We start from the raw sequence: 27,075 nt of genomic DNA, 5'->3' as shown, positions 1-27,075 counted from the left end.
TTGTTTTTCCGGACCGGTTTGGAGGGCCCTGTGTTCCGGACAATCTGGGAGACCAGTCATTGACGTATCGGATGGACGCTCGTGAGTGGGAACCGCATGACGTCGAGAGACTACGAGTCCGGATGCAGCAGCGTTACGTCGCTCCTGTGTCGCGTTGGACGCTGGCTGAGGGCGTTCTTCGCGAACTATACATCCACAGCTCATCTATGCACTGGCCATGTATGGACATCATTGTTCTGAGCATGTGAGTTCGCTCTCCCCTTGGAAGGCTCTGCAGTCGTGACGCGTCGGAGGCGCTCACGATTGCCCAAGGTTACTCGTGCAGACCAAGCCGAATGCCCGAGGGATGCAATGTACCGTGCCAGAGCCAGCTAGTGACCCTCAAAGGTATATTACTTGGTGATGCTGTGCCTTGACCCAGTTTGGACACCCACCTGATAAACGATTCCCATCCAACTCGTTCCATCGCGGAGGTATATCATGTACGCCAACCACCACTTCAATGCACCTAGTCCCCATCTCAGACCATAAACCGGAAGGGTGTCTTCGAATGGACCACATACTTCACACTGTGGCTCCATCAGCGTGGTCGGCGCTCATCCCATTCGGGTACCCCAGCAACCATTCGCAAAATACCTCAGGGCGGCCGCGCAGCCACATCGTTAATTGTGAGACAAGGCCGATTGTATGGTGCTGCGGCCGCTGGACGAAGGCCGACGACTGAAGTTGCCCAGCCTACAATGTGGTCTCAAAACACGAGGTATGCGTTCACTCCATTGATCAGGTACGTACACGCAGGCTTCGATGCCAGCGGGCGGTGCATACTTATCAGTAGCGATATTTACTGGCCCGGATCTTGCTCGTGCTGCTTATATCCGTTGCCTTCCAAGGGCAGCTGAGTGATCCGACTCTGTCCAGGTAGACAGTGCGGGTCCCCGGCCGCGGACAGAGCCAGTGAACATGATGGAGCGAGTCATGTTCGGTGGCGTACATATATGGACACTGTAACTGGCCCGGACCCTGCTATCTTACCTCCAGACTTCCTTCATCCCCCGCTCGACGGTGTCTCGCCCCCTCACCTAGGCCACGTTGTGCAACGGTTCGAAGCTGGGCTTCGTTGACATTGAGTTCCGATCACCGATCAACGACACCTACAATGACGATCCCGTCGTGCGTCGCTTCCAGCACCAGGGTCGAAGATGTTCATTCACCGGCATTCTTCGTTCATTACAGGGATGCCTCCGCTGCGGTCGAGAAGATGGCCATTTACCGGGTTCATACATTCCCTCCAGTCGCTCTGTAACACGCGTGCTGACGTCACAATCCACAGGAGTCGGCTAGGATGCTGCTGTCTCTTGCGTCGCGGCACCCGTTCGCGCTCGCGGACCCAGGACCCTCCTCCCAGCCACACGCGAGTGGGTCAACTCTCTTCATGCCTACCTGGACGGTCTTGGATCTTGGAGTGTTATCCCAACCCTTGTTCGGTGGATGGAGATCGAGGCGGGGCTCGTAACGATGTACCGGGCGTGCCCCTTCCTAACCGTCTTTGTACGCTGAACATCGCAACAATGTTTTGCTTCCACACTGATTCGTCGGGTCCTCTTAGGAGCGCGATCCCGAATGGCGTCCCGACATGATCGAGACTGTGAATGCGATCATGGAGGTTGTGTCCACCAAAACCTCCGTCAAGGCGCTGCTCGATCTTCCACGTCAAGATGCCTTCGCCATCATTAATCTACTCTACGAGGTATCTGATACTTGTTCCTGGCGCCAATAGTCCGTTAACGCGTCACTGAAGGTGCTGGACAACCAAATACGGTTGTCGATCGCCCCGCGCCTGGCCAACCGCGTTTCGGACGCTTGCGGCGAATGTGCGCCAAGTATGAGTGGCTACCCCGTAAATGCATTGTCCCCGCTGGATGTCTTGTCATCGTAGGTGACACCGCCGTTGATTGCGGTGGCTACTCCGATGTCTGGCATGCTACATACCACACAGAAGGTCGTTCTTCTACTGTCGCGCTGAAAGTGTTCCGCGTCTACGCGAAAGACAAACTGCAACGCGTGCGTAAGGTCCGCCATCCTCCCTACCTCGGTTCGCATCATGCTCACGCTCGGTGCAATAGAAGTTCTGCCAGGAAGCTATCCTTTGGCTCAGACTGCGTCACAAGAATATCGTCCCCTTGCTGGGCGCAGACATGACGCTCTTCCCTGTCTGCCTCGTCAGTGTCTGGATGAAGTACGGCAACATATCTGGCTACCTACGCCAATATCCTAACGAGGACCGCTTGCGACTCGTGCGTTTACTCGTACCTGTCGCGGTCGTTTCGCTTATCGCGTCCTGTTCAGCTCATCGACGTAGCTGAAGGCCTCGCGTACCTGCACTCAGAAAGCATGGTCCACGGCGATCTCAAATGCGTACGTTGATGTTCTCCCCTGCTTGGATCCATCTCACCGTTCTTTTTCTCACCCTTCTTTTCATAGGCTAACATTCTTATCAACGATGAGCGCCAGGCCTGCATTGGCGACTTTGGTCTCTCCGCGGTCATCCATGACCCCGAAACCATCATGTCTATCACTCCTAGCCCCAACGCCGTCGGAACCCTCCGCTGGACTGCCCCCGAGATCCTCGACCCGGAAAGCTTCGGCCTCGAACACGCCGTCGCGTCCCCGGAGACCGATGTTTACTCCTTCGGCATGGTCACGTGGGAGGTACGTCTTTATGCACCCCGCAAGCGTATCTGAAAGCTCATTTCTCCAGACATTCTCGGGCCATACGCCGTACGAAGAGTACCGCTTCGATGCACCGCACAGTGGAAGATCCTGTCGGGCATCCGCCCAGAGCGGCCCCCGCACGCAGCAGCTCTTGGGCTCTCGGATCTCGTCTGGGACCTCATCCAACGTTGCTGGTTGCTGATCGTCTTAGGCGACCATCAGCCGATACTATCCTCCACGAGCTCAAGGCCGCCCGTCGGCTGTCGCAGCTCAGCGCTGCACGGCAGACCGTTGAACACATGGAAGAGCCATCGCTTGGAGGCACCTCCCTTTTGTCTCGGTTGCGCAACGCTAACAACGGGGCCTTCCCGCGTCCTCCTCGCAAGCCCAGCTCGCTCTCTAGTCAGCGCACCCTCACCCCGTTAAGCGTCGTGCCCAGCAAGGGAGGGCTGTCTTCTGCTACAACTGCGCAGGAGTCGGCTTCTGCCGTCTTCACGAGCATACCCTTGACTGCTCAGGTCGGACTGTCTTATGTACCCAGCCGATCTCGCTTGCGGGCAGAAGCTTCAGAGCACACGCTGGTGGGCGTGACTGTTGGCTCTGCGGATACAGTGAAGGCAGGCGACCGCCAGCTCACACCGCTGCTCACCGACGTTACCGCCCCGATTCCATTTGTGAGGTCCCCCGTGAGGTAAGCTGTGTCCAGTGCTCACGTTGACGAGTGCATACTGATTCTGGTTCTTCGTTACAGCATTCCTGCACCGCCCATTGCCTTCCAGACGGCACCGAGCAATTGCCCGACACCTCAGCTGACATGGGGCGGCACCCCGCTACCCGTGCACGACAGCCATATCGATGCCCGCCGCGGCTTCTCTGCGCCAGAAGCCAATGCGGGCCAGCACTACCCGAGATCCGCGCATGACCCGGGCCCGTCCAAGGACGCCATCCGTGCGCTCGAGATACAGCGCGAGCTATCGGGCAACCGGAACAACAGCTGGGTCCACGACTGGGGGTATGTGGGTGGCGGCTGGTAGCTCTTCGCGTTCAGCCTTGTGAGCTAGCCATGCTCGTACACCAGCAGCCGTCTCTCCCGTCTCTCACTGCTGTGCAAAGTCAAGCACACCGTGCCGATCCTACGATGTGACGGTCATACAGCCCGCTCCAGGTCTGCCTTTTCCACATCGCGTCCCTACTGCTTGGCTTTTCAGTGTCCAGTCGCGCCCGAGAAAGGACGCGTAACCTCCTTCCGACTTGCCCGACTCACGTTCCGCGTCACAGTGGCCTACACCATCGCGCTCCGATCTCTGCGGCCAATGCCTGAATTACCGGACCGATTTATATATTGCATCCCATGGCCGAGTCTGCGACCGGGTCCAATTTTCGTCGCAGTATGTCTAGGCAAGCCGACGGCCTCTGTCAAGGTCTGCATCTGAGCCTCATGCTGTCGTCTTACCTCGTCGGTGCCTTGCAGGACACACCACGTAGAGTAGACCTATACCGATACCCTACAACTCGATTGCATACTCCATGATAATGCATATGTGCGTTCATCCAGTGTCCCTCGATCAACAACAGTGTGGAGCGAAAGACAACCCACTCGGCGATACATCACCCAGACGGGAGGTTGGAACGACCATCCATCCATCTACCACCAAGAGCTGGAATCCACCACCTAGTAGCAAGCACAACCCGCGTGCCCTCGCAGTCATAAAAAGGTCTGCATTTAACTTCGCAGCACGTCTACACGGGTTCGGTAAGTGATACAACACACACTACTAATCATACAGGGTACAGTACGTTACGTTCATCTCGACTCGGCGGCCGCACTTGTAGTATCAACATAGGCAGTCATTGACAAATGTGCAGGAACTCGACCAGTAACAAAGTGACATGGGGGGATGAGAGGAGGGGGCAGGGGGACAGCGGGAGAGCAGAGGGGGAGGGGGGGAGTGCGCGTCACGACGACTCACAGTATATAACTCGGGGGCGCCGTCCCGAACACCAGGTTTGAGGACGGCGCGCGGAGCACAGACACAACCAGCCACAGACACAAACACAGGGAGAATCAAGGTATACGCTATGCAGCACGCAGGCATGTCGCCACTCAAAAGGTGAACGTCCGCATGGAGCCGTCATTAGGATGAGAAAATGTACAATAGAGAACAAGCCGCGTCCGATCAGCATGTCCTTGGGACGCGGCGGGAGGGCCTGCTGCCCTTCCCTGCCGATACGCAGCCAAGGGTATACGCACACATTTCAGCTCGGGGCAGCGGACTGCTCCATGCGCCCTAGCGGGGGCAGGTCCTGCGCGGGCACGCTCGGCCGGCGGTGGCGGTCAGGCAGGGGGCCATCAGTCTGTCGTAAGCACCGTACTTGTTTGTGTGTGGTGCCCCTGCCCCCTCGTCCGCGCCCACGCTCAAGCTGCGCTGCCCGAAATCGCCATCTTCGTCATCCTCATCGTCCACGCCATCGTCATCCCAGCCCGCAGGCCCGAGCAGCGCACGCTTCGTGTTCTCAGGGCCAAGGGTCTGCGACGCGAGCCGCTTGAACGACGGACGATAGGATGAGTCAGAATCCGTGCCAGCGTCGCTGCCCACCGCGGTGGTCGACGTCGATCCGCCCGACGGCGGACGCATCGCCTGTGGCTGCAGCAGCGGCCCGCTCTGCGACGACGGTCGCGAGCCGTGTGGTGGTGGTGGCATCTGGCCTTCCTTAGCTCCAAACGCGTATGCGAGCGACGAATTCGTGGATGTCGACGACGAAGGGCGGTTGAGCAAGTCCGGTATCTTGTTAGACGGCGGAAGCTGCGGGAGGTGCGGTATGTTCGGGCTTAAACTGGTCGCCTTGCTGCTATCCGAGCCCTCCTGCGAGTGCTGAGGCTGCAGCCCGTTGGGCGGCGCAGTCCCGGCGGGCATCGTCCCTCGTCGTTTCGGCACCAAGTTCAGGTTCATCGGTGCCTTGCGCGCGAGGACGGCCTGCTCGTAGCTCCTCAAGTCATCCGCATCGTGCAGGGTCGTCCGCATGCTCGAGAACACACCCGGGTTCCCCTCGTTGCGCTGCTGACCGCCTCGGCCATCCTCATGTCCCCGCTGGGCCCGCGACATGTCACTGGGCATATGAGCTGGAACCGACCCGATGCAGGGAACATGTTCGAGCTCCAGTCCGGGAGCGTCGTGGGCGTCTTGATGCTCGGAAGGCTCGTGACACGTGAGTGCCTGCGGGTGGGTGACGGTCTGCCTGCGCCCAGGATCTGACCCGGGCCCGTGGGCGTCGCGAGAGGCATTCCATTGCTCGAGCCTGGACCGCTTAGCGGCGTCCTGAGGTACATCTTCCAAAAGTCGCGCATCTCCTTGCTGTCGCCGTCACTCCGGCCCGTTTTGAGCGCCGCGATCATGTCCTGCGTTGGTGTTTGGAGGTTGAGTCCGGATGCTCCGGGGGTAAGATTCGAGAAGAACGGTGCGGAATCTGAAGCGAGCCCCGCGAGAACATTTGGATCATCAAGCGACATGAGCCCAAAGGCAGACGAGAAGCCTCCCTCACCCTGGCCCTCGTGTTCATACACATGTCCGTTTTGTTTGCTCGAATTGTGATGCGAGTCGGGGTCGTTCGAGCTGCCGTCATCCCGATCGTCGTGATTCGCCGAGTCAAGATGCGTGAAGCCGGGCAGGATGTATGACTGGCGTGCCTGTGATTGATCAGGCAAAGGCAGATGGACATTGCTAGACTGCGCACTGCCTGGCAACGAATGTGAGTGATGCGTGCTCCCGCCATCGCTATTGAAATCCTCGCTCAAGTTCTCGGATCGTGGGTGATAGACGTTGGCACCGTGGTAGCCGTTCGCATTTCCTGAGCCGGAGGATAGGGACGGAAACGCTGATCCGTACGCGGGAGGATGGGTCTGAAGCGACGGTTCGCCTGCTCCTGAGGATATGTTGTTGTCTCGCGCAGGAAAGGACTCCCGCCCTCCCGCGTAGTTGGACCCATAATCCTTTCGATGTCCGTCGAGGGCATGAAAGGAATGCTGTGGCTGCGTGTCCTGCGCCCAGTCGGACGCCGCGGGCATGGGGACGGAATAACCGTTGTATCGTGCCTGTTGTGCCTGAGGATCATTGTATAGGGTGTGCGAGGGCAACACGCCGCCGTCAGTGTTCGCAGCGGGGTGCCCGCCATTCAAGGAGAGGGCAGATTGATGAGGAAGCACGCCGGCACGTGAGAGAAGCTCAGCCTGGGCACGGTAACGGGCAACTAGCTCCGGTGACGCGCCGGCGGGGAGCGTCAGCCCTGGATTGGCGGAAGCGTCTGCCGCATTGGCATAGCCGGCGGGATACAGAGACGACGTCGGCGGGAGCGCATACTCGCCGCCGGTTGCCGAGTACATGGAAGGGAAATTGAATGACGACTGCGGGGGGCGAGCACAAAGTCCTCGGGGAGACGGGACGTGCCAGGGATGAGGCCGCGGCCGCCAGGAGGGATCTGGTTTGGAACTGGGTGCCCTGGGCCCTGGGGCATGGTCTGGCGGTGAAACTTGACGTAGGTGCATCGACACTTGCGCTGGACGCACTTGGCTGTAGGGTCTTAGTCATCAGCAGACCGAGGGATTTGTGGGAGGAACGCACAGCATGGGTTCGCGCCATCGCAGGGCAGACTGGAGGTGACGCACTGGTCGCAGGCCTGCTTGGAGGAGGTCGCCCTGGAGGCAGCGGCGGAGCCCTTGCGCCTGTTGGGGACTGTGGTTGTTGGGGGCTTCTCTGATGCGTGGCACTTATTTACGTGCCGGGAGAGAAGATCGCTGGGGGAGGCGAGGGCGTGAGGAAGACGGACGGGGAGGCGAAGGGTGGCGCTCACCTGCGGGCGAACTGGTCGCCGCAATGCTGGCACTTGTAGGGCCGATCGCCGGTGTCTGTGGGGAGGAACATCAGCATAGGTGTGCGGAAGAGAGGAAGCAGGAGCGCGACGTCGGGTCGGACTCCATGGCGGCGCGCCGGTGGGACGAGGGAGAGTGGGAGTGGGTGGGTGGAGCGGAGACTTACGCGAACGCATATGTCTCGCAACATGCTGGGGCCGGGTGAAGGTGGACTGGCAGACTGGACACTGTGGGCGGCGGTGAGCACGACGCGGCGGACGACGAGGACGACGCGGGAGACGACGGACGCACCTTGTGGTCGCCGGCCATGACGATGACGGGGAGAGGAGAGATGTGGTGGAGACTGGGAGAGAGCAAACACGGCCCAAACACCTCCCACTAGTCCTGCCACCGCCGTGGAGCAATCAGGCGCCCCCGCCTGACGTCACTCTGATCGACGTCACATCCCCAGCGCGTGTCACGCTCACGCCTCTGCTGTCGTTACAAGTTCAATTGCGCCGTCACGCCCGTCATGCTCTACGTACACGTCCGTAGGTACCCCGTCACACCCGCCCCACCGCGCGCATTCGTCGCCAGCCCGTCGGGCTGCCCGACGCCAGATTGGGAGCCACAGATACGTCCCTTGACCCACCCTGACGTCACTCTTCCATCAGTGCCGCGAGATTGTGGCCGAGATCAGGCCGCTGCAAAAGGAAACCCGCGTCATCCCATCGACCCCGCACCGACCCAGGCTAGACCGCGTACCTTGGCGCCGTCAGCGGCACAAACACCTCCGCCTCCGATCTGCACACAGTCCAGACCCGCGTCAGCGCACTGTCCTCGACCCGCCACGCCACCCGCCGCCCGCCCCCGACGCCTGCTGCGCACGTCACGCTGACCGTGACGCGCACGTGGGTATCACCGTCGCCATCGCGAGACAAGCGTCGCGTGGCCACTAGCGTCCGATACAGCACCCGTGGTTTACGCGCAGCCCTCGTACACTGCGCACACAAGCGTCATGGGAATGTCTGCCCCCATCGCACCCCCAAACGCTGCAATCAGATGGCGCAGAGCCCTCTGCACCCTCGGCTGCAAGCGGGATCTCTTCCCCGGGGGCTTCCTATTCTCTCTCTCATCAGACAGACGCGCCGTGAACGGTGCATCCCTGCCCACGCACATCCGTGCTTCTTGCCAGACAACCTCCGCACAGTGACGAAGTCGCTGCTGCGCACGCACGCCCGGGCATCCGCTTCCCAGCGCTCCGGCGGCCACTGGAGGGCCTCGCAGCTGCCTCTCCGTCTCCCCAGAGAAACCAGTCCAACTGCGGCGCCGACGCCATCCACCTGTGTCCGGCACCGACGCGATCAAACCCGACCACGAGCGGGCTCAGATGCGCCCGAGATCCATGCATCCCGATGTTCTCGGACCGCCACAGATCTGCCGAGGCATAGATAGCCGGCACCGGCCCCTCGTTCCAGCCATGCCGCGTACAGCAGTTGCGCGCACCGGCAGCTACCATCGACGCAAAGCGCACGGGCGGCCAAACAGAAACAACCGGCGAAAATGGATACTCAACGGTGTCTGGTTGTCGATCCCGATGTACTTCATGTCCACGGGCACGTAATGCTTGTTCGGCAGCGAGTACGAGACCTGGTCCACGAATTTGTTTGTCGAGATGATCTTCTGCGCCATCTTGTACAGCGTCGCCTACACATTCGACACCAACGTCAGTCCCTAATGCCGTCAAACAGCGGCGGAGTAAACGCACCTGCACGCTCGCGCTCTCGTCGATCGCAAACGTCTCGAGCGTGATCTTCCGCGCACTATCCGCGACGGTGTCCGCCTCCCACGCGGTGCCCGCCTGCGCGTCCTCGCCGGCGACCTCCAGCGCGAGCAGCAGGTCGTCCTTCAACGCGGGCACCGCGAACGGGCGGTAGACATACTCGAGGTCGATCGACGTGCTGAGGATGCGGTCGTTCACCTCGCCGAGCGTCGTGTACTCGTCGCGCACGAAGTTCTCGAACGCGGAGCCAGTAGACTTGAGCACTGCGGGGAAGGTCAGATCGGGGTCGCGACGGCGCAAATCCCCGCGCGGTGCGCACCGAGAAGATCCTTGATCCCAGATGTCACCTTCGCGATGATCGCGTCCTTGCCCAGCGTCGCGTCGATCTACGACCCGTCAACGATCGCACTTCACTCCATTTTCGCAGCACGCACCTCGACGCTCGTGAACCGCTTGTCCTCGCCGTCGCGGAAGTACGAGTGCGGGTGGAGCTGGACGGGCTCGAGGTCGTTCACGATGGGGATGCGCGCCCAGCGGAGCTTCTCGATGGTGATGAACGCCTTGTGGAGGTGCGGATACTTCGAGACGAGGTGCGTGCCGAGGTGCACCGCGAACCGTTCGGGGCTGAGGATGTGCGGGGAGACCTTGGCGAGGTCTGAAACGCGAGGGTCGGTGCGCTGTGCGGGCGCGGAGGCGGGTCAGGATACATACAGTACGTGATGTTCTTGACTGCGGGCTTCGTGAGGTGGCGAGCGCACAAGAGAGGAAGGACACGTACTAGAGTCGGTAGCGACGACGACGGAGTTGTCCGCCTGTGTATAGCTGCGCATAGGATGTCAACCCCGCTCTTCGTTATAAAAAATGCAAATTGATAGCACAGCGCGAGGGGTTGGAGAAATGTCCCCTAAGACCCCCGGTTATAGGTGGGGATGCCTGATATAAGATCCCAGTACTGGGCCTTCGTGTTCGGATGGAATTTTACAAGATTTCGATTCTTGAGCTGGGTGAAATCAAGCCTCTGTGCATACTACGATTCGTTGTTTGGACTTCGCAACACACATTGTGCATGCGAACATTCATCCGGATGGAGGGATCAAGCCTTTCACGGCCCCACTTGTTGTTCCCTCTATCAACCGGCAGGTTTCGCGGACCCTCGCGTATCGGTAGGTGTCTCCGAGACAGGTCATAACCCATTGCGCAAGTCAACCGTCGGGCATGACCAGAGTTGATACATCTTGTGGTCGGCAGACTGAGTATGTTTGGTACATGCTCAGTACCACTGAATGCCTGCCGGGTGCGGATCAGGCCTTCCTGAACGCACCCGAACGAGTCTGTGTCCGGATAAAATCAGGCATGCCCCCTCCGAGAACCCAATCTCGTCCGGATGGGGATTTCCCACAAATAGCCGGGGGTCCTCGGGCCCTCTGCGTGCGATCACAGACAGTGCTGCTCACCTGGTTTCGATGTCTCCCTCTACGAGCGCAGAAACGTTGTACTCGACGACGCGATGGCACGCGCCCTCGCGGACGATGCGGAAGACGCGCACCTTTTCCTTGCCGTAGCGGGCACGCGAGAGGTAGGATTCTGAAGACATGAGTACGGGCAGCACGAGAGAAACCAGAGGTGGACGCAGAGCAAGAAAGAGGAAGAAAACGAGCCAGAGAGCCAGGGACAGGGGCAGCGGGGCGGATGAACGAACGGGCTGCTGAGCAATCGAGGTCGTCCGTAGCGCGGTGGACAGCCTGGCCGCTGCTCCAGATTAGATAACACCCGCCGAGGGGCGCGATCGGCCTGGCCGCTGCCGCTCGGCCGGGAGCGCCCGCCGGACGCCGGACGGCGCCGGGCCCTTCCGAGCTCGCCAGCACGGCCCACGGCCCACGGGGAGCGGTAACAATTTCTCGTCACCGTCACCGTCCACCTCCAAGTTCGCGAGGCTCGTCCTCCGCATCCCTCCTGCAGCACCCCATCTTAGACCGTACGTTAGACCCAGGGCGATATTGCTAGGATGCGCGCGTCCGTTCCCTTCCGGCTCGCACAGCTGCGCCCGCGTGTGCATGTGCAGAAACGCTTCGCGTCGAGCACACCCGGCGGAGGCTTCAACGTGAACACGGCGGAGGCGCAGAAGAAGGCCGAGGAGGCGGTGGCCGCGGCGGGCAAGAGGCTCGGGCAGGCGGTGGAGGTGGGCAAGAAGTACATGGGCCCCGTCGGCGAGAAGGCTGGGAGTATGCTCGGGTGTGAGTGTCTGTGCTCTCTTTGCTGTTCCTGCCTTCAATCTCCTGTACATGTGTGAACTGCTCTTGTTCCGTTCGTTTCACTTTCGGCAATGACTGACGCGGTTTGGTCAGCCTACCGAGAGCCTCTCCTGTACAATCTCTCCGTCGCACGCGAGTTTCTGAAGCAGGTCTACGTCGCGGAGCGCCTCCAGCCACCAACATCGCTGCCCGTGTTCCAGCACGCGTACTCCACCCTCTGGTCGCGTGCGAGCAACCCCGCGTACTGGCGCGAGCTCGTGCGGTCGGGCGACTGGACAAAAGTCGGCGTGTATGCGCTTGAGGCGTACGGTATCTTCAAAGTGAGTGGGCCGCGCTTACTCTCGCGCACGAGAGGTTACTGACGGGTGTCCGTGAACTTTACCCGTTGGTGCGTGCAGATTGGAGAGATCATTGGGCGGAGGAGTCTGGTCGGATACAAAGTGGAATGAAGTAATCGCTAGCTGTGCTTTGACCGATGCAGTCTCTCGTTTGCCCCGCGACTTAAATTATGGACCATATGCCTCTGCTGTGTCCCAGCTGTGTCATCTCTCGAGACCGTCGTTGGCGTGTGGGAGACCTGTCCATTGCGGGCACGGTGGGGTGACCTCCACTCGTTCGGCGTCTTCGTCGGGCGGTCCACTACGCGTGACAGAAGTCATCGTCAAGCAGCTCACAGCGCCCTGATTGAAGTGTATACTTGAGTATATTATGCCCTGATAGCAGTGCGCATGGTCCTGATATCTGGCTTCGAAAATCTGAGGCCTGAGGCGTTGATGTTCAGAACGTTCGACGTGTCACTGTCAGAGGTGTCAAGCGTATCGACGACGATGTACACAGCGGCATTGGACTGAAGATGAGTCGTACAACAGTGGTGTGGACAGTCGTAAGGTATTGGCACGTTGCTGAGTTCGAAGTGGCTACGGAGCGGGTGTGGCACTGGCAGTGGTACGTCCTGGTCTGGAACTGTCGTGAAAGCCATGGCAAGGGGTCGTTAAGTTACTGAGCAGGACGTGCACTTGAATGGAATGTGTCTGCTGCACCACGTCGCATCGCATTCGACCGACATTCGGCTCAGACTGCGTGTGCGCACTCATGCCAGTGGTGAGAATAAGTCATGGCCAAAATTATAATGGCCAATGAGTGTGTACCTTGCACACGGAGCGACGCTCCGAGTGGCGGATCTCATCGAGAGTGAAATCGCACACATGCTCAGAAGAACAGTGCTCGTACGCAGCTAGTGCATATGTGAGCTGTGGATGCAGTTCGAGAGTCTGCACTTGTTGTCTCTCGACGCCATGCAGTCCCCACTCAAGGCGGGCAGGGGCCTAAGAAGAGAACAAGGAGAGCTCCGTAAGCTGACGGACGCGACGCGCAGGCTGTACACACATCCATTACCAAAACGCAGCTCAACAGTGGAAAGGCTGAGTCGATTGACACCCTGATCATAAGCAGCGCGTACGAAACCAGATAATCTCCGCCTCCCGGGTGAATCGGATTTTGTGGAACGCACCCTCGATTGCAACCAGGTGTCTGCGTAGCCGCCTCATCGGGCGGATAAGGCTCTGCCCACACGGTGTCATGTCCATATCTGCACAGAGAGGTGTCCGAAACCCGGTGAACAAGTCAGAGACTGGTCTAGTCGACCAGTCGCTCAAAGGCGGGTCCGTTGACCAGGAGATCAATGCGCGAAGCAAGGTCATGACAAGGCGTCTCGACGTGAAACCACACACAAGGCGGGGGTATTTGACCGGAGGGACGGCGCTGCGGCGTTAGGCGTGAACCCATACAGCCAGAACTTTGCGAGACGGGCGAGATACTTGTGATATGCGGCCTCCGGGGAAGGCATTTCGAGACGGGGCTGCTGAGGGGAACGATGGCGATATCGACGCGTAACTTCGGGACTTGGGCGCGACGGGAACGGACGATGCACGATGGTGGTTGTATGATGAAGCTCTTGTACTGTGACAGTACTGTTGCGATGTGCGATGCTGCGAACAAGTGTTCGCGCCATGCGGACAAGCACTTTGGTATAGGTAACATCAGGTAACATCTCACGCTGTCTGTCGCTGGGGCCAGGCTTGAGCTCACGCCAGTGTGTGCCCTGCTCGCGCAAGTGTTCCGAAGCCCGAGCCGGATGTCACTGCCAGACGTCGGCCATTTAAATGTTTACTAATTGGGGTTGGTGAGATCCCTGGAAGTTGTGGGACGGATACACTGTGGCTTACCTATCCTTGGCCCCTCGAGATCATGCGTTTACTGACACTACATGCATCAGTGTCCGTTGTTGATGTACTTTACTATGGCCAATGTCTGTGATGCGGTTACCAAGAGTGTCGTGCCAGCGCGAGAGCACTCGGCCATCGTAAGGACTCGGAGCATCCGATGGAGGTGAGTAAGGCAGAGCGTGCGAGTGGTGTTCCACCCGAGCGCTGCTTAGTCATCGAGTGCGCGCTCCGGAGGCAGTCGCAGCCCAAACCGGCAAGTGGGCGGGCCGCGGTGCCTGGGTGGCCACTCGCAAACAGGGCCACATATCAGTCAGATCGCACCGCCCGACCGGCAGACGACCTCAACATCCTACTCGACGACGTCCACCGCACGCTCGCCGCCCGCCACCCCGTCCCCCATCGTCCCCACCGCCCTCAGCAACACAGACAGCGACACCGTCTCCATCTCTACCCACCCACTCTCTTTCGCCTCATGCGGGAATCCAACTTCGCGTTCCCAGCCCAGAATCGGGCTTGCGTCTGCATCTCCTCCCAGCTCTATGACAGACGAGGTGAGTTGCGCGTCTTGTTGGTCGTCCTCGGCGGGATTGTCTGGTTGGGTTTGCACGTCGAGTGTGTGCGGCGGCGTGAGCAGGGCTGGGGGTTAGTCAGAGCGCGAGGGATCCGGGTCTACGCGCCGCGCAGCATACGACAGCCGCGGTGCGCCTTGTCGTGTGTACGCTGCCCTCTGGTCATCGACGGCTCATCAGCAAGTGTGGTCGCCTCCGGTGGGGACGTTCGTCCCATCGCAGCCGGACCTGTGATAGTTCGTATTCCCTTGGCAGCGCCGCGTTCCCCCGCCTGCTGCTACCGCTCCTACTTTCTATCGCTCATGCACGTCCGACATCTCTTCGCGAGTTACAACATCAGCTCCTCGCTGCCACCCTAGTGTCTCTGAACGTCGGAGAACGGGGAGTCCAGGCTGTCCGTACGCGGCGGTCATTGTTGTGATGCATTATGCGCAAGGTCCCTTGTACTCCCCGTTGCCCACCTATCCTGGTCGCTCTTGATTATCTGCGCGCGTATGCCCCGCCCAAAACCACGCTCTCTGTAGCGGGCATGCGCGTGCTGTGCAGATCTGTGATCCTTCACAGGTCCGTCCCAGTCGAGTCCATATCGTGGAGCCACACCCAACAGGCACATGAAGCGGAGGACGGAGTTCTTTGCGTTACAGCGACCCGTCCGCTTCGTGCAGCCTGGCTGGGGGTATTCCATATCGAATCCGCCGGAGACTTTCGGCGTGATCTGTAGCATCTTACAGCGGAAACGCGGGTTCGCAGGGTGACTTCCCGGTGATACTTCGTCAGCCGTTGGCGGATGAGCTTCATCAGTTTGAGGTCATCACTCGGGCGTTCTCGAGCGAGGTGACTGATCCAGGGCCAGCTGGCTCACTCGATGGAATTGATGGTCATTGTCTGTCTTCCGCCAAAGTGTTTGCTTGAGGCCGTCCCTTCGTGGTTATGGCCACAATACGCGTGGCGACGCGGGGGTTCATGTGGTGGCCTCCCTGTGATGCTTCGACAATCGCTGGTGGATACAAATCAATGAGTCGTTTCCACGCTCATTATGTGTATGGGTACGACGGATTGAGTTCTGGTGTTTCGCCGAGGACATTCACTTCCCAACCATGATCAGATTTAGTGGCTAACGTTCTCTTCTCAGCTCTCGACACGAATTCGCCCCTTCCGCTGTTCAATTCCCTGACGCACCTTACCTACCTCACATCGACGTCACCACGCATCCGCGAGATCATGACCATGGACGGGGGCCTCGAGCGGCTCGTCCGCATCCTGCACGACTTCTGCATATGCCCACCGCCTCCCGAAAACCCCATGCTCTTTTACGGCCTATCGCCACCATCTGCCCACCCGCCGAAACTCGTGCCGACGTTGAACCCAAAGTCTTTCGACAAGCAAGCACAGTACCGCTTCACCCTCGCCTTCCAGTGTATCGTCAACATCGGTGTGCGCGGCAGCGAGTTCATTCGAAGTCGGGTTGTACAGGCAGGGACGCTCGATGTGGTCGGATGCATTCTAGAGGCGTGGTTGGCCGGACGGGGATTTGCCGTAGGGCCCAGTGTAAGCGCAAGTGGTCTGCCGAGGGAGACGAAGGAACAACGACTCGCAAGGCGGCAAGCACAGATGGAAGCACGTCAGCGAGAACAGGCAGATCAGTTGGCTCGGGCGCTGCAGCAACAAGTAATCGAGCCAAGTCGACGCCTAGCCCCGCTGCCCCCGGAGGTGAGTGGACTTTGCATATTGGCGGGCCTTAGATGGCGAATGGTGTTCGTAGGACGAGCCTATGGAGGCGGAAACAACATCTCGGGCAGATACCCCAGCAGATTCGTCGGCGAACCCGACACCGGGTGGCATCAATACGCCGACGGGGAGTGGACGCGAGCGCAGTGGCACGATCATCGCCCGCCCAGCGTGGGACCCGCCTGCAGGCCCTGTGGGAGGCGGTCACACACATCGCCGCACCTACCGGCGGCGGGATCCGCCTCCCGAGTCTGCGGGCGCATCTACGTCGACATCTGCGGACAATTCTCGGCCAGAGACCGAGACCGAAGATGACGGGGACGTTGATATGGATCAAGAGAGTGCCCATGGCGACGAGGCGTCGACGTCGGGGACGCCACCTCCCGAGCGGCGCGGACCGCCCGCGGGCACGATTCGCGCGCCCACTGTGCATACCCGACGCACGGTGGGCATTGTTTCTGATGCGGGTAATCCCGCTACTACAGGCTCTCTGGACATGGACAACGACGTCCATATTGTTATCAATGGCCAGGGCGATGGCGGCGTGGAAGGTGTAGGCGTGGAGGACGGGCTGGTGTCGATGGAGACGAACGACGATTTCGCGATGGGCGCACCACCAGGAGCGCCTGGTGCTATTGACGGGCCACCTGCAAGAATAGGCCCCGATCCGCCGATGCCTGGAGAGCGAACACCGAGGGCGCCCACAACCGCCCTCCCCCACGCTATCTCCATCAACGTCCCCCCTGTTCCCAGTCCCAATATCCGAGTCACCACCGCTGATCCTCCGACCACTCGCGCTGGGCGCACTCATGTCAGTCGTGGAACGAATACGGGTGGTGCGGGTGGCAACGCCGGCGCAGGTGCGGCGGGCGGCTCGCATGGCCACCATCACCACCATCATGCCCGCGAGTCGGAAGGCCCGTACCGCGATGAGGACGTGCTTCTCAGCCTGCAGCTCCTGGCATATCTCAGCAAGTACCCCCACGTCCGGCAGGCGTTCTACAAGCCGCGCACGACGTTTCACCCCGCGACGGCGCAGCTCCCAGTTGGCGATGGTCGGTTCGCATCATCATCGTCTGCGGCGGGCCCGAGTAACAAGGCGGGTGTAGGCGCGGGCGGGTTCGGCCCGATTGGGCCTGCGAAAGAGCCGAATTCGTTCATCAGGGCGTACAACACCGTCACAGGGCGGGGAAAGGAGAAGGCGCCAGCGAGCCCTGAGCCTGCCGCGCCGATTGCGGCGCCTCCGACGCCTCAGCGGATGACGAACGTGTTTGCGTTGGTGGAGAGGTTCACGTTTCGCCACAGTTCGGTGGATATGGAGAGCTCGAACCCGCCGCCGTCCTTGCCACCAGAGATCCAGTACTGGGCGGGTGTCATCATGCGCAACGCGTGCAGGAAGGACGACAGTCGAGGTGGGATCCGGCAGTGTGCCAACAGTAAGTGCAGTTGTCTGTGGTTGTGTCGCGCGCAGGTGCATGTGGCTGACGTCTCGATCTTGCAGTGCTGTGCGGTCGGTGGGAGTCGTTCCCGCGCGAGTTCGCTAAGTGCAGGAGATGCAGAAAAGCGAAGTACTGCGGGAAGGAGTGCCAGAGCCTGGCATGGAGCGAGGGCCACCGGTTCTGGTGCAGCGCGAAGGACCCCGAGGAGGACGCCGAGCACCACGCCGAGAGCTCACGGACGGGCCAGACCACGTCGACGGGTACGGTCACCGCAGACGGGACGCCGGTGCAGACTGGACGACACGAGCGCCGGGCGGAGCGCGAGCGCGAGAGACATACACGGACACTGGCGACGGAGGTGCTTCGTCAGGAGCGGCGGGAGCAGATGATGGTCGCCGTTAGGATGGGCGGGACTCTCATGCGACCGGGGGCTCCAGGCATCGACCTCGGTATCCGCGACGGTGTCACGGTTGTCAGTCCGGACGAGACTCCCAATGATGGAGCGGGCCCAGCACGCGTGAACGGGAACCCAGACGACATGATGCTGGGCTAGCTGCACGTTCGCTCCCCTTCGCCCGACACCTCTCCCCCTTCCCCTTCCCCGCTCGTCGATCATCTGGAACGCCAGGCACGCCGCAATGGACTAGATACATATCGCACTACACTCGTTGGCAATGGTCGATTCATCTTTTCTGTTCATTTCTTGTGCCACTGCTGCTGGTGGATTGTACCGTGACATACCCGTGTCTCTCCCGCATCGTGATCTCTGTCCTGTGTCCTCCGCATTGTAGTCTACACACATACAATCTACCGCAACGCAATACATTTACCTCTTATTAGAGTCGTGGTTTATTTCTACTCATGCGTGGGTGCCTATGAGTCGGGCTGTGAGCGTGGCTAGTTCGAGAGCCTTCGAGTCCGAGCGACCGACGTTGTTTGGCGCGGCCAAACAAGAGGGCAGAAATTGTGACGCGTGTTCTGGGCGCCTGACACACCTCCGCCAGCGTTCTCTCCGCCGAGTCCTCTGTCCTCTGTCACAAATGGTGCGCTGCCCTTCCTCGTCGCTGTGCTCAATGTGCTGACCATGGCTTCGCGCGATGTTTAGGCTGCCCAGGCAACGTTCAAGTCCATCAAGGCCGTCGTGCCCCTCCTTGACCGTGTCCTCGTCCAGAGGTTCAAGCCCGAGACGGTGCGCTCTCCCCGCTCCTGTGCACATCTCCTGTGAAAGACTGATGGCGGTTGGTACAGAAAACCGCGACGGGCATCTTCCTCCCTGCGTCTGCTACGAGCAGCCCGCTGCCCGAGGCGACCGTCATCGCGACCGGCCCCGGCGCGCCGAACAAGGAAGGCAAGGTCGTCCCGACGGTCGTGAAGGCGGGCGACCGTGTGCTCCTCCCTGGCTGGGGCGGCAACTCGATCAAGGTCGGCGAGGATGTGAGTCTGTCCTCGGGTTGTATGTGGGGGCTGCGCTCATGTGTGAAACAGGAATTCTTCCTCTTCCGGGACTCGGAGATCCTTGCGAAGATCCAGGAGTGAGTGGATGGAGGTTCGTCGCGGGGTGCGTGAGGGGTTGGATTAGGGCGGCCGGTATGGTGTATGGGCTGTGGTCCGGGTGTAGGGCCTGACAAAAGTTTGCTATCATATATTCGGTGCTATGGTTAATTGATCCAGCATGTTTTCGGCGCATTGTGTTGTTCTCCATTGCAATCCACACATCTCCCCCACTCATTGTACGTACTTACCGTTCGCCCAGGGGTGATACTCGGCAATGAAAGGGACCCATCAACGATTCAAGCAAAGATGGAAGTATGGATCCCCGTCGTTGCACTCTATCTTGCATTACATATATGTACCCAACCAATGACACCGAGCCCAGACAACGAGCCACTTTTACACAGAAAGCGGGCTAACCCAAAGGGAGTCCGAGCAGTCCAACGGTAGTCTACTCGTCCTTCGCGATCCGCTTCTCCGCCTCGTCGATCGCGGCCTTGTCCGTCTGAGGGTTTGCGGCAGCTGTCGAGCGCAATGTCAGCATCTGTTCGGTGGACGGAGCACAGCAGAGAACACGAACCGCCCATGAAGCCGCCGACCTTGAAGGGCCGCTTGAGGTCGCCCTCCGCTGGCCGACCGAGGACGTGGATTGCGACGGGCTTTGCGTCGTAGAGGTTCTTGAGGCCCATGAGCGCCTGGACGAACAAGGGCTGTGTGTACCTGCACCGTCGTATTAGCACTCTGAGTCTGAATGAGCTGCGGGAGAGAGCATGCGCACTGCATGTATAGGTGCATGAAGCCCATCATGGCGACGCCCATGAAGACGGAGCGGATGAGCTTGGAGGTCTCGGCGAGGTCGTAGTCACGGATGGTTGTCGTTACGAGGTTGCCCTGCTCGCCGCCGCTCTGCGCAGAACGGGTGTCATGTGAGGTGGGGGAAGGGCTCTGGCCGTGTGCATGCGTACCATTGGACTTGCAGGCTCGACTGTAAGAACCTGGTCAGTATCCGGGTAGAATAGGCACGGAAATCGTACGTACCATACTTGAGGACCGTCATGTCGTTCTTCTGCTTGATCTGCAGGTCCGAGCCACGTCAGTCCGACAAAGGACTTCAGTCATATAATACACAGACATACTTTGTACGATGCGTAGTAGTACGCGCCCAGGATGACTGCCTGCACGGTCACATACGCAATGCGCACGCCCAGCAGCACCTGTGGGTCGTCAAAGTCCAACTTCCTCGCGACTTCAAGGGCGCATGCGCGGCCGGGTCAGCATGCGTTCCTCCTCATGTTCGTTAGCTCACGCACCCTGCATCGCGCCGAGGGAGATGACGAGGTTGGAGGCGGCAGCGTTCATGATGCTGGGCGAGTGTGCGGCGAGGAGGGGAGGGCAGGAGGAGGAGACGGCAAGGGGTGGTGTGGCGGGGCTGTTGGCTGGGGAGGATCGCTGGGCGCTCGTCCAAATTCTCTCCGCGACGTGGCAATGTCCTCCGAGTCGCCCAGTCAGGAAGGTGCTGTCCTTTGCAGTCTCTCCCGAGCCTGATCTCGTCGCCCGACTCCTTTGCACCATACCGTCCTGTTGGCGAGCAAGTCTGCGCCGCGCAGGTACATGTCTCCGGTCGTAGTGAATAATCGTGTACTCACACTGGAGGCTAGGTACAAATGAGGCTGTCAAGTTCAGACCACAACGCACTCCTTCCACGAAATGATCGAGTACAATTACATAGCGCACAACGTAGTAGGTACAGCCTTGTCACTCACACAGCATCAGGTTAAATACGGTATAAAAAGGTACCGAGGACGCATTGGACCTTTCACATCGGCGCGGGGATCCCATGTAACATATCCCACAACATAGGATCGGATGTCTCCGACCAGAAATGGGCTGGCGGAGAGTTGACGACGACGTGGTGGTGTCGTTCGCTCTGGTGGGTACGACCGACATTCACGTTCTCCATTTCCGTCTCGTCATCCGACGGTATCTCCGGATAATCTCCCAGAGACAGCGCAGCCTCATCGGGCTTCTCCTCATGCGGTAGGCAGCCAGACGAGACATCGTCTTTGACCACCCTTGCTGAACTCTTGACCGCAGATTACCGTGGTCACCGACCTCCGTTGCCAGCTCCGGGATTGCCCCGGTGTCTTTGGCATCGAGCGCGGACACCTCGTTCAACGGCTGCCCATCTTCCACAAAAGCGCCCGATATTTCGATGGACAGCTCTGGCTCAGTCGTCGCAGCGACAGCACGCTGCGCCCCCTCGAAGAGATCAACAAAGTTCCTCCTCTTCCTCCTGAAACACTTCCTCTTCTTCAGCCGCTTGATCGGGATACGCGGCGACGATGGGAAGAGGTGCTTGCTCCCCCACCGCTCCTCTGGAAGGTGCGAGAGCAAGGGCCGCGCGAGTTCGTGTTCGTATTCGACGATCTCGTTTTTGTTTGACCATGCGCTGTATTATACAGTCATCCACGTGAGCAAACAGCTCAAGCTTCGGTGGCGAAGACATCCAACACGTACCGGCTCGTCATGCCCATGATACACAGTTCGTGCCACAAGGACATGTTCTGCCTCCGATCCAAGATCACCTCGGGCAGCCTCCGGTTGATCAGCGAGTTCTGGGACTCTGCATAGAGTTCGGGGTCTACCCCGAAGAGCCATTGCAGGTCTAGGTCGGGAATAACCCGCCACCCGCCATCTTCCTCTTGGTCGTCCTCATTTTCGTCGTCCTCTTCATCGTCCTCTTCGTCATCCGAGTCATCGAAGAAGGTGCTATCACCATCGTGGTTTTCAAATGGATCCACGTCCTCCGCTGCCACGATCGGCGGGGCGATAGATGGGGCGCCCGACGACCCTGCTCGCCAGGTGAGTCCCAATAACCTGCAAGCCCATTACAAAGACTCGACTTACCAGACGAAGGCCGATCCACCTCAGGCGCATCCGCCGCACTGTCATCTTCCTCGTCGTTGACGACTATCTCCGGGATGTCGTCAATGAAAGGAACTGCGTCCGCTTCCGTAACGCCATGGGCACCAAGGACGTCTTCACGTTGGACGTATACTACCGCGTCCTCTTCAGCTCGTGGCCTCTTCGGCTGGACGTTGTCCTCAAGGTTAACGTCCTTCCGTTTCCTGGATGGTTCTCCGGCCATGAAGAAGAACGGAAAGCGCTGCAGGCATCGCGTGAGCCAACTGATCACGACGCAGAACACAGAACATCGACGACTCGGAAGGGTTTGTGGCAGCGGCAGTGGCACCACAAGCCCGAAGCGTCAAACAAAGGAAGGGGACGGATCCGCACTCACAGGCTTTGTGGTTTCGACCGCGGGACAAAGCGGGGAGGGGAGAGGAGTGCGGGGAAAGGTTCAGATCAGGACGCGTCGGTCCGGTGGGGGTTTATGAATTGTGGCTGCAGCTGCAGCCACAAACGCGTTCCCCGTGCATCACGTGTGGAGACCGGCCACACGCACTCGATTGTGCCACTCATCACCACGTTTTCCGGGATGTACAGCCCCCCGGAATGCCAAGACGGTGGTTGTTGAGTCTGGGTACGATGATAGCTGGTAAGGTGAGTCCGCTACGCAGTCAAGGCTACGACACTCACTTCGATTGTTCTGCAGAACGTGGCTCGACGCCTTTGTCTCTCAAGAAGACATGCGCAGCCTCTACGGTTTATATAATGCATGCCTCCATTGGCGAACATATGCATGGACGAAAATACTAGTACGTATGGCACTGCCGGCTCCGACGTCACAGTGATTGAACGGCGATGTAACGGTGAAAACTTGGTCGTTTGAAGGGTATGGGTCGCCACACACCCGCTAACTTGAAGCTTCTAGCAGTCTTCTGCCTGGTAGAATTTCTGGACATACCTGCTCAGAAGGACGCGTGTGTAGATGGTCGTCGCATCGAACGGTAGTGGAAAGGTGATTAGCTTGAGGCCAACTGCGTACGCTGCCTTCATATTTAATTTTGGGGGCGCAATAAATTCTCTTCTGCCAGTCTGTCCCCCCGAATGCACATGACCGTCGTGCTATTTGTCTGCGCTGATACAGATGCTTCAGGCTCACATAGGAGAATGGAAGGTGGTTTGGTCTGCTACAGAGATGGCTGGGTCGCCGGGGCGATGGGGCCTCGCGCTCGATATGTCCATAGGCAGATGTTGTGCCAACGGAAAATCAACGGATAGGACACGTATTCGTGCTGATGTCTCCCAGAGGTCGACGCTCTCCGTTACATCCAATCAAGCATTATTCTCCCTCAAAGACGGCGTGCTCATTGTGCACGAGGCTCCGAGTCGTCTCTATCCTTCTTCTCGCCGAGATCGCGGACGTCGACTTTGTGTGCTTCCGTCCACCATTCGACTTTGATGTGATTCTTCTCCGAGTCTGCCTCTCCGTCGTCTCGGAGGATGTACAAGTGTATTGATCTTTTCTTTGCAGTTTATTCTCCGAGATGATGTTGATGGGTGGTACGTAGGCCCTGCTGCGATCAATGCGGCGCTGATATTCTGGACGTAGGCCAGTGTATTGACCGCGTTCTCTGCTCCCCATGTTTCTTCTTCTGGACGATGGCCGCGAGGCTGGCCAGCCTGAGCATACTATATTTGCGTCGAATCAACACGCTGATTGATTGTTCTACTTGGAAAGTGACTATGGTCTGGACAGTATCAGTTATTCTCAAGACGATGACCAAGGGTTCGTTGAGTAGTATCGGAGGTGACTGACAGGGCATTGGGGAATACATGATTTTTATCTGCACTACACACCGTACAACAGATTAGCACCACAACCTAGGCAACATCTACAACCGTAACCGCATACAACAATCCTGTACCGAACATCACTGGAGCCAAGACAAATACAACGCACTCGTCTTGTACACATACTAGGTGGAAGACGATATCATGGATGTCAAGTCCGTCTCCCAGGCATACGTACTCTTGCGCTTTGTGCGCGGAAGGCACCTCGTTGGCGTCGACTTCATTTTCCTATGCCCCCCATTGCCTAACGGCCACCGGCGCTTTCCACAGCGGATGTAGGCTCCGCATTGAGACGTATTCCACCTGTAGTACAGCACCAGAGGTGTTGATGGCTGGTGTAGGAAGCACATCACCCGCCGAAGCGAGTAGTATACGAAGCCGACTGGGGCTTCTTGGATTCCTTTGCCGCTCGAGCCGGTCCTCGTAGAGCACTGGCACGGTGAGCGGCGGGAAAAGTCGGCTATTTTTGAATTCCTTGGGGAGATACGACGTTGGCTCCAGAGGATCTGGTCCTACGCGCACACTTCCGCTCGCTTCGTCATTCATTGTCGATTCCTGTAAGTGAAGGGCTTGGCCATGAGCAATGTGTCCGTGTAACAAGGACAAAGCTGGCACAAAACACTTACTCATTCGTCTCATCAAGCTGAGAAAGCTCCCGCCAGAGGCGAGGCTCTCCGTTCTATCCAAGAGCTCAGGTATTTTCAAGTCTCGCAACGAGAAGCATGCCTCGGCGCGCAGCTTGTCTTTGTCCTCCCCCTCCTCGGAGGGGTCTCGGACGTTGTTAACCTGGGGCACCTCAGTCCACCCTTCGGCTTTCTTTCCTTCAGGCTCCTGCGTCTCTCCCCTCTCTTCCGGTCTGTCGGATTCATCCTTCGCAATGATTTTCTTGTCAATATCATTCTCGTTCGGGTCTTCGTCTTTCATGTCTTCCTCGTCGTCCCAATCAAAGAAGCTTTGACCAACTTCGACATTACACATGCCGCCCTTAGCCCGCACCGCTGAGACAACGGACAGCGGTGAGCTGTTAGCGGCATCTGGTGCGGAGATACAGGACCCTGCTCCTCCCGTAGTGAGCCTGCAAGTCCGACCATCATCAGCATAGAGATTGAACATACCCGACAAAACCTCAAGCCGTTGCATCATAGTCTGCAGGCCGCTAAGCTCGAGCTCAATGGCCTCTTGCTTCTTGGAGATCTCGGCTGTCATCACTGGGATACTATAATTGCTGGCATAGTGTCAGCGAGCCACCCAAGCCACATGTCAAAAGATATGCGCAATGAAAGTGAACGTCTCCGTAATGGTTCGAAAGGGTCAAAGCTAACAGAATAAGGGGCCAAAGATGTACTCACTTAAAGTATCTACAGCTGGTGCCGCGGGGAAGCGAGGTGCAGAGAGGGGAGTGAGTGGTGCAGAGGTAAGTGAGGGATCAAGACGCGACGCGCCGCGTTGGGCTTATGAACTATGGGCGCGTCTGCAGCCACAGACGTCTTAAACGCGTGTCACGTGCAAACACGGACCACACGCACTCGACATTCTCACTTACCATCACACATTCCTGGCCTAGATGCTGGTCGAAAAGTTCAGAGGGCATGCAAATGGCCTGGGAACGGTGATATGAGTTGCTTGAATCACTGCACAGTGAACGCAGCAACACTCACATTGATTATTCCACAGAATGTGGCTTTGCGCTTTGGTAGGGTCTCTGTTCGAGGCAATCCCTCTTCCTACGACTCAAAATTACGCGGTGTCCCTTGTGTGGATCCCACAGATATCATGATAGGATCGATGTAACACGGAGCGGCTCTGTCGACAAACTGGGTAGTGCGAGCGGCAATGTACAGTATTCGGCACGGGCGAAGCTTGGTGCATAATAGTCGAACTAGGTTCCTGCATCTAACTGCCTTCGCTGCCTCTGGGAAGTATGTGTCTCAGAGTCTAAACCCGCGTGACGGATAGCTGGCTCACCTTCGAGAATCGACGTGGCTCTTCTGGCACGGCATGCTTCTTCGCACTCTTCGCGCTTGAATCCTGTGAAACATCTCGAATTTGTGCATCCTCAATCTCACACGGTGTACACACCTTGGATACGGACGGAACTTCTGCGTCGCCAATCGTACGGACAACCTGCGTAGGAACACGGTCTTCTACGTCGCTCCACAGCAGGTTCTGGGACAACCACGGCACATCTTCCAGCAACTTAACTGGGGTATATATCATTCCTCTCGGAGCAATCCCAACGCCGTACTTTTTCATGAGCATCTCCAGGGACACCGGGCTCCGAAGCTGACGCACGCTCCGGACCCTATACGCAAAGTCCCACCTATCCATGTCAGGATGCCGCTCGTTGAACCTCCTGTTGCCTATGCCGTCCTCAGGCAGCGGCGGGTCACCAGGACACCGCGTCCGCGCTGGTCTATCTCGCACACGTACGAGACGTGCTCAGGGCGCCTTCAGGTAGAACCAGACGCGTTTGATGGAGTCTTTGATTCTGTACCGTCGGAACTCGTACGTCTGTACGTCGATGTATTTGTCGTTCATTGAGTCACACTTTCACGCCGTTCACAGAGTGCTACTCACCTTTTCGCGTTGCACAATTTGCTGCATGCACTCATCTGTCATGGGAAGGATGATATCGGTTTTCATGGATTTGAAGTGACGCTGAGAGCGTCGTGCGGCTCAACAAGATAATCTCAAGTCCGCGTTGAGTGCATGCGCGCAACGAGCGTTGTTCAGGCCCAGAAACACGACAAAAGGTATGTGGTGGTGCGTGGTAACAGTGTGTGGTCCACCAACTGATCATTGTATTTCTGACTGCTGGCAGCTGCTCCCCGAATCACTCGGCTTATTGACGTGGCGCGCATAAACGGCGCTTGTCCCTTTTTCAAAGACGTTCGGGGACCGAAGAGCACTGGAACGCCAAATGGATTGATCCATGCAGAGCCCATGAGCTCTAAATCAGCAGTACTATCATCAAATGCGTCGTCTACTAGTAGAAACAACATCCGGGCGAGTATCGTATAAGCACTAAAAGCGGCACAGGTATGCACTACACTAGTATGTAGAGACAAGGAGCATCGAGACGTGAGAGGCGTGGCGGAACCATACGTGTCGGTAAAGCAATAAATTATGTGCAGAGTCGGTCTATGTATGTATGAATGCGTGGCGAAGAAATACGTCTAGAGATGTGATTGCGAGTGCAAGCTTAGGCCTTGAGCAATGACGACGAGCCGATGACACGCGACCGGATGTGCGCGAGGAAGCGGGCCATGCATGGC

The 27,075-nt window shown here is 58.5% G+C and overlaps 11 protein-coding genes across 11 annotated transcripts; 6 read left to right on the top strand and 5 right to left on the bottom strand.

The window, feature by feature from the left end:
* Positions 1-823: 823 nt before the first annotated feature.
* B0H18DRAFT_1008755 (kinase-like domain-containing protein) lies at positions 824-4,125 on the top strand. Its single transcript, XM_048028805.1, has 13 exons — positions 824-1,273; positions 1,331-1,371; positions 1,392-1,548; positions 1,607-1,747; positions 1,799-1,849; positions 1,882-2,070; positions 2,124-2,294; positions 2,347-2,415; positions 2,482-2,709; positions 2,759-2,810; positions 2,840-2,899; positions 2,935-3,403; positions 3,464-4,125. The coding sequence occupies exons 1-13, from the start codon at positions 1,157-1,159 to the stop codon at positions 3,744-3,746; spliced, it is 2,028 nt and encodes a 675-aa protein (XP_047893119.1). The 5' UTR covers positions 824-1,156; the 3' UTR covers positions 3,747-4,125.
* A 360-nt stretch (positions 4,126-4,485) lies between these two features.
* On the bottom strand, positions 4,486-4,904 carry B0H18DRAFT_375063 (uncharacterized protein). Its single transcript, XM_048037807.1, has one exon. The coding sequence runs from the start codon at positions 4,806-4,808 to the stop codon at positions 4,548-4,550; it is 261 nt and encodes an 86-aa protein (XP_047893118.1). The 5' UTR covers positions 4,809-4,904; the 3' UTR covers positions 4,486-4,547.
* Positions 4,839-8,056, bottom strand: B0H18DRAFT_1008747 (uncharacterized protein). The gene is made up of 4 exons (XM_048028804.1): positions 7,668-8,056; positions 5,841-7,205; positions 5,086-5,820; positions 4,839-5,029 (listed from the first exon to the last, which is right to left on the bottom strand). Exons 1-4 carry the CDS (start codon positions 7,682-7,684, stop codon positions 4,969-4,971), a joined length of 2,178 nt encoding a protein of 725 aa, XP_047893117.1. The 5' UTR covers positions 7,685-8,056; the 3' UTR covers positions 4,839-4,968.
* Positions 8,052-11,063, bottom strand: B0H18DRAFT_1008740 (uricase). The gene is made up of 9 exons (XM_048028803.1): positions 10,793-11,063; positions 10,117-10,160; positions 10,050-10,067; positions 9,773-9,993; positions 9,658-9,724; positions 9,324-9,601; positions 9,132-9,262; positions 8,321-8,359; positions 8,052-8,259 (listed from the first exon to the last, which is right to left on the bottom strand). Exons 1-9 carry the CDS (start codon positions 10,930-10,932, stop codon positions 8,226-8,228), a joined length of 972 nt encoding a protein of 323 aa, XP_047893116.1. The 5' UTR covers positions 10,933-11,063; the 3' UTR covers positions 8,052-8,225.
* Positions 11,064-11,343: 280 nt separating this feature from the next.
* Positions 11,344-12,039, top strand: B0H18DRAFT_877018 (mitochondrial ATP synthase g subunit-domain-containing protein; the record flags this gene model as incomplete). Its single annotated transcript, XM_048040525.1, has 3 exons — positions 11,344-11,572; positions 11,684-11,910; positions 11,989-12,039. 3 exons carry the CDS (start codon positions 11,344-11,346, stop codon positions 12,037-12,039), a joined length of 507 nt encoding a protein of 168 aa, XP_047893115.1.
* A 2,113-nt stretch (positions 12,040-14,152) lies between these two features.
* B0H18DRAFT_1008717 (uncharacterized protein) lies at positions 14,153-18,407 on the top strand. Its single transcript, XM_048028802.1, has 4 exons — positions 14,153-14,366; positions 15,517-16,094; positions 16,147-17,548; positions 17,614-18,407. The coding sequence occupies exons 1-4, from the start codon at positions 14,288-14,290 to the stop codon at positions 18,102-18,104; spliced, it is 2,550 nt and encodes an 849-aa protein (XP_047893114.1). The 5' UTR covers positions 14,153-14,287; the 3' UTR covers positions 18,105-18,407.
* A 129-nt stretch (positions 18,408-18,536) lies between these two features.
* B0H18DRAFT_374916 (hsp10-like protein) lies at positions 18,537-19,234 on the top strand. Its single transcript, XM_048037805.1, has 4 exons — positions 18,537-18,594; positions 18,657-18,740; positions 18,800-18,985; positions 19,037-19,234. Exons 1-4 carry the CDS (start codon positions 18,592-18,594, stop codon positions 19,085-19,087), a joined length of 324 nt encoding a protein of 107 aa, XP_047893113.1. The 5' UTR covers positions 18,537-18,591; the 3' UTR covers positions 19,088-19,234.
* Positions 19,235-19,318: 84 nt separating this feature from the next.
* Positions 19,319-20,491, bottom strand: B0H18DRAFT_374939 (inorganic phosphate transporter). Its single transcript, XM_048037806.1, has 7 exons — positions 20,353-20,491; positions 20,179-20,288; positions 20,081-20,117; positions 20,008-20,027; positions 19,821-19,948; positions 19,623-19,762; positions 19,319-19,564 (listed from the first exon to the last, which is right to left on the bottom strand). Exons 1-7 carry the CDS (start codon positions 20,399-20,401, stop codon positions 19,494-19,496), a joined length of 555 nt encoding a protein of 184 aa, XP_047893112.1. The 5' UTR covers positions 20,402-20,491; the 3' UTR covers positions 19,319-19,493.
* Positions 20,492-20,835: 344 nt separating this feature from the next.
* B0H18DRAFT_374854 (uncharacterized protein) lies at positions 20,836-21,821 on the top strand. Its single transcript, XM_048037804.1, has 2 exons — positions 20,836-21,079; positions 21,137-21,821. Exons 1-2 carry the CDS (start codon positions 20,925-20,927, stop codon positions 21,576-21,578), a joined length of 597 nt encoding a protein of 198 aa, XP_047893111.1. The 5' UTR covers positions 20,836-20,924; the 3' UTR covers positions 21,579-21,821.
* B0H18DRAFT_1008705 (uncharacterized protein) lies at positions 21,431-23,052 on the top strand. Its single transcript, XM_048028801.1, has 4 exons — positions 21,431-21,491; positions 21,560-21,904; positions 21,959-22,601; positions 22,659-23,052. Exons 2-3 carry the CDS (start codon positions 21,876-21,878, stop codon positions 22,578-22,580), a joined length of 651 nt encoding a protein of 216 aa, XP_047893110.1. The 5' UTR covers positions 21,431-21,491; positions 21,560-21,875; the 3' UTR covers positions 22,581-22,601; positions 22,659-23,052.
* Positions 23,053-25,458: 2,406 nt separating this feature from the next.
* Positions 25,459-26,568, bottom strand: B0H18DRAFT_1008700 (uncharacterized protein). Its single transcript, XM_048028800.1, has 4 exons — positions 26,374-26,568; positions 25,880-26,238; positions 25,780-25,828; positions 25,459-25,735 (listed from the first exon to the last, which is right to left on the bottom strand). The coding sequence occupies exons 1-4, from the start codon at positions 26,441-26,443 to the stop codon at positions 25,680-25,682; spliced, it is 534 nt and encodes a 177-aa protein (XP_047893109.1). The 5' UTR covers positions 26,444-26,568; the 3' UTR covers positions 25,459-25,679.
* Between the last annotated feature and the right edge of the window lie 507 nt (positions 26,569-27,075).

The sequence above is a fragment of the Fomitopsis serialis genome, assembly GCF_022376445.1.
Source record: "Fomitopsis serialis strain Sig1Antser10 chromosome Unknown B0H18scaffold_35, whole genome shotgun sequence".
Lineage (NCBI taxonomy): Eukaryota > Fungi > Basidiomycota > Agaricomycetes > Polyporales > Fomitopsidaceae > Fomitopsis > Fomitopsis serialis.
This window is presented reverse-complemented; position numbering and strand designations above follow the sequence as displayed.

Coding starts and splice junctions, on each gene's coding strand:
- B0H18DRAFT_1008755 (XM_048028805.1), top strand. CDS start 1,157: ATGACGATCCCGTCGTGCGTCGCTTCCAGCACCAGGGTCGAAGATGTT. Junction 1,549..1,606: donor GCCCCTTCCTAACCGTCTTT/GTACGCTGAACA, acceptor GGGTCCTCTTAG/GAGCGCGATCCCGAATGGCG. Junction 2,416..2,481: donor TCCACGGCGATCTCAAATGC/GTACGTTGATGT, acceptor TTCTTTTCATAG/GCTAACATTCTTATCAACGA.
- B0H18DRAFT_375063 (XM_048037807.1), bottom strand. CDS start 4,808: ATGCCTGCGTGCTGCATAGCGTATACCTTGATTCTCCCTGTGTTTGTG.
- B0H18DRAFT_1008747 (XM_048028804.1), bottom strand. Junction 5,030..5,085: donor GGGGCACCACACACAAACAA/GTACGGTGCTTA, acceptor CCGCCGGCCGAG/CGTGCCCGCGCAGGACCTGC.
- B0H18DRAFT_1008740 (XM_048028803.1), bottom strand. CDS start 10,932: ATGTCTTCAGAATCCTACCTCTCGCGTGCCCGCTACGGCAAGGAAAAG. Junction 9,725..9,772: donor AGCGGTTCACGAGCGTCGAG/GTGCGTGCTGCG, acceptor GACGGGTCGTAG/ATCGACGCGACGCTGGGCAA. Junction 8,360..9,131: donor GGGATCGACAACCAGACACC/GTTGAGTATCCA, acceptor GACTGTGTGCAG/ATCGGAGGCGGAGGTGTTTG.
- B0H18DRAFT_1008717 (XM_048028802.1), top strand. CDS start 14,288: ATGCGGGAATCCAACTTCGCGTTCCCAGCCCAGAATCGGGCTTGCGTC. Junction 14,367..15,516: donor CCAGCTCTATGACAGACGAG/GTGAGTTGCGCG, acceptor TTCTCTTCTCAG/CTCTCGACACGAATTCGCCC. Junction 16,095..16,146: donor TAGCCCCGCTGCCCCCGGAG/GTGAGTGGACTT, acceptor TGGTGTTCGTAG/GACGAGCCTATGGAGGCGGA.
- B0H18DRAFT_374916 (XM_048037805.1), top strand. Junction 18,741..18,799: donor AGAGGTTCAAGCCCGAGACG/GTGCGCTCTCCC, acceptor CGGTTGGTACAG/AAAACCGCGACGGGCATCTT. Junction 18,986..19,036: donor CGATCAAGGTCGGCGAGGAT/GTGAGTCTGTCC, acceptor TGTGTGAAACAG/GAATTCTTCCTCTTCCGGGA.
- B0H18DRAFT_374939 (XM_048037806.1), bottom strand. CDS start 20,401: ATGAACGCTGCCGCCTCCAACCTCGTCATCTCCCTCGGCGCGATGCAG. Junction 20,289..20,352: donor CTCCCTCGGCGCGATGCAGG/GTGCGTGAGCTA, acceptor GCGCCCTTGAAG/TCGCGAGGAAGTTGGACTTT. Junction 20,028..20,080: donor CATGACGGTCCTCAAGTATG/GTACGTACGATT, acceptor AGGTTCTTACAG/TCGAGCCTGCAAGTCCAATG.
- B0H18DRAFT_374854 (XM_048037804.1), top strand. CDS start 20,925: ATGGGCTGGCGGAGAGTTGACGACGACGTGGTGGTGTCGTTCGCTCTG. Junction 21,080..21,136: donor ATCGGGCTTCTCCTCATGCG/GTAGGCAGCCAG, acceptor TCTTGACCGCAG/ATTACCGTGGTCACCGACCT.
- B0H18DRAFT_1008705 (XM_048028801.1), top strand. CDS start 21,876: ATGGGGCGCCCGACGACCCTGCTCGCCAG. Junction 21,905..21,958: donor CCGACGACCCTGCTCGCCAG/GTGAGTCCCAAT, acceptor TACCAGACGAAG/GCCGATCCACCTCAGGCGCA.
- B0H18DRAFT_1008700 (XM_048028800.1), bottom strand. CDS start 26,443: ATGAAAACCGATATCATCCTTCCCATGACAGATGAGTGCATGCAGCAA. Junction 25,829..25,879: donor AAGTTCCGTCCGTATCCAAG/GTGTGTACACCG, acceptor GATGTTTCACAG/GATTCAAGCGCGAAGAGTGC. Junction 25,736..25,779: donor TGCCGTGCCAGAAGAGCCAC/GTCGATTCTCGA, acceptor ACGCGGGTTTAG/ACTCTGAGACACATACTTCC.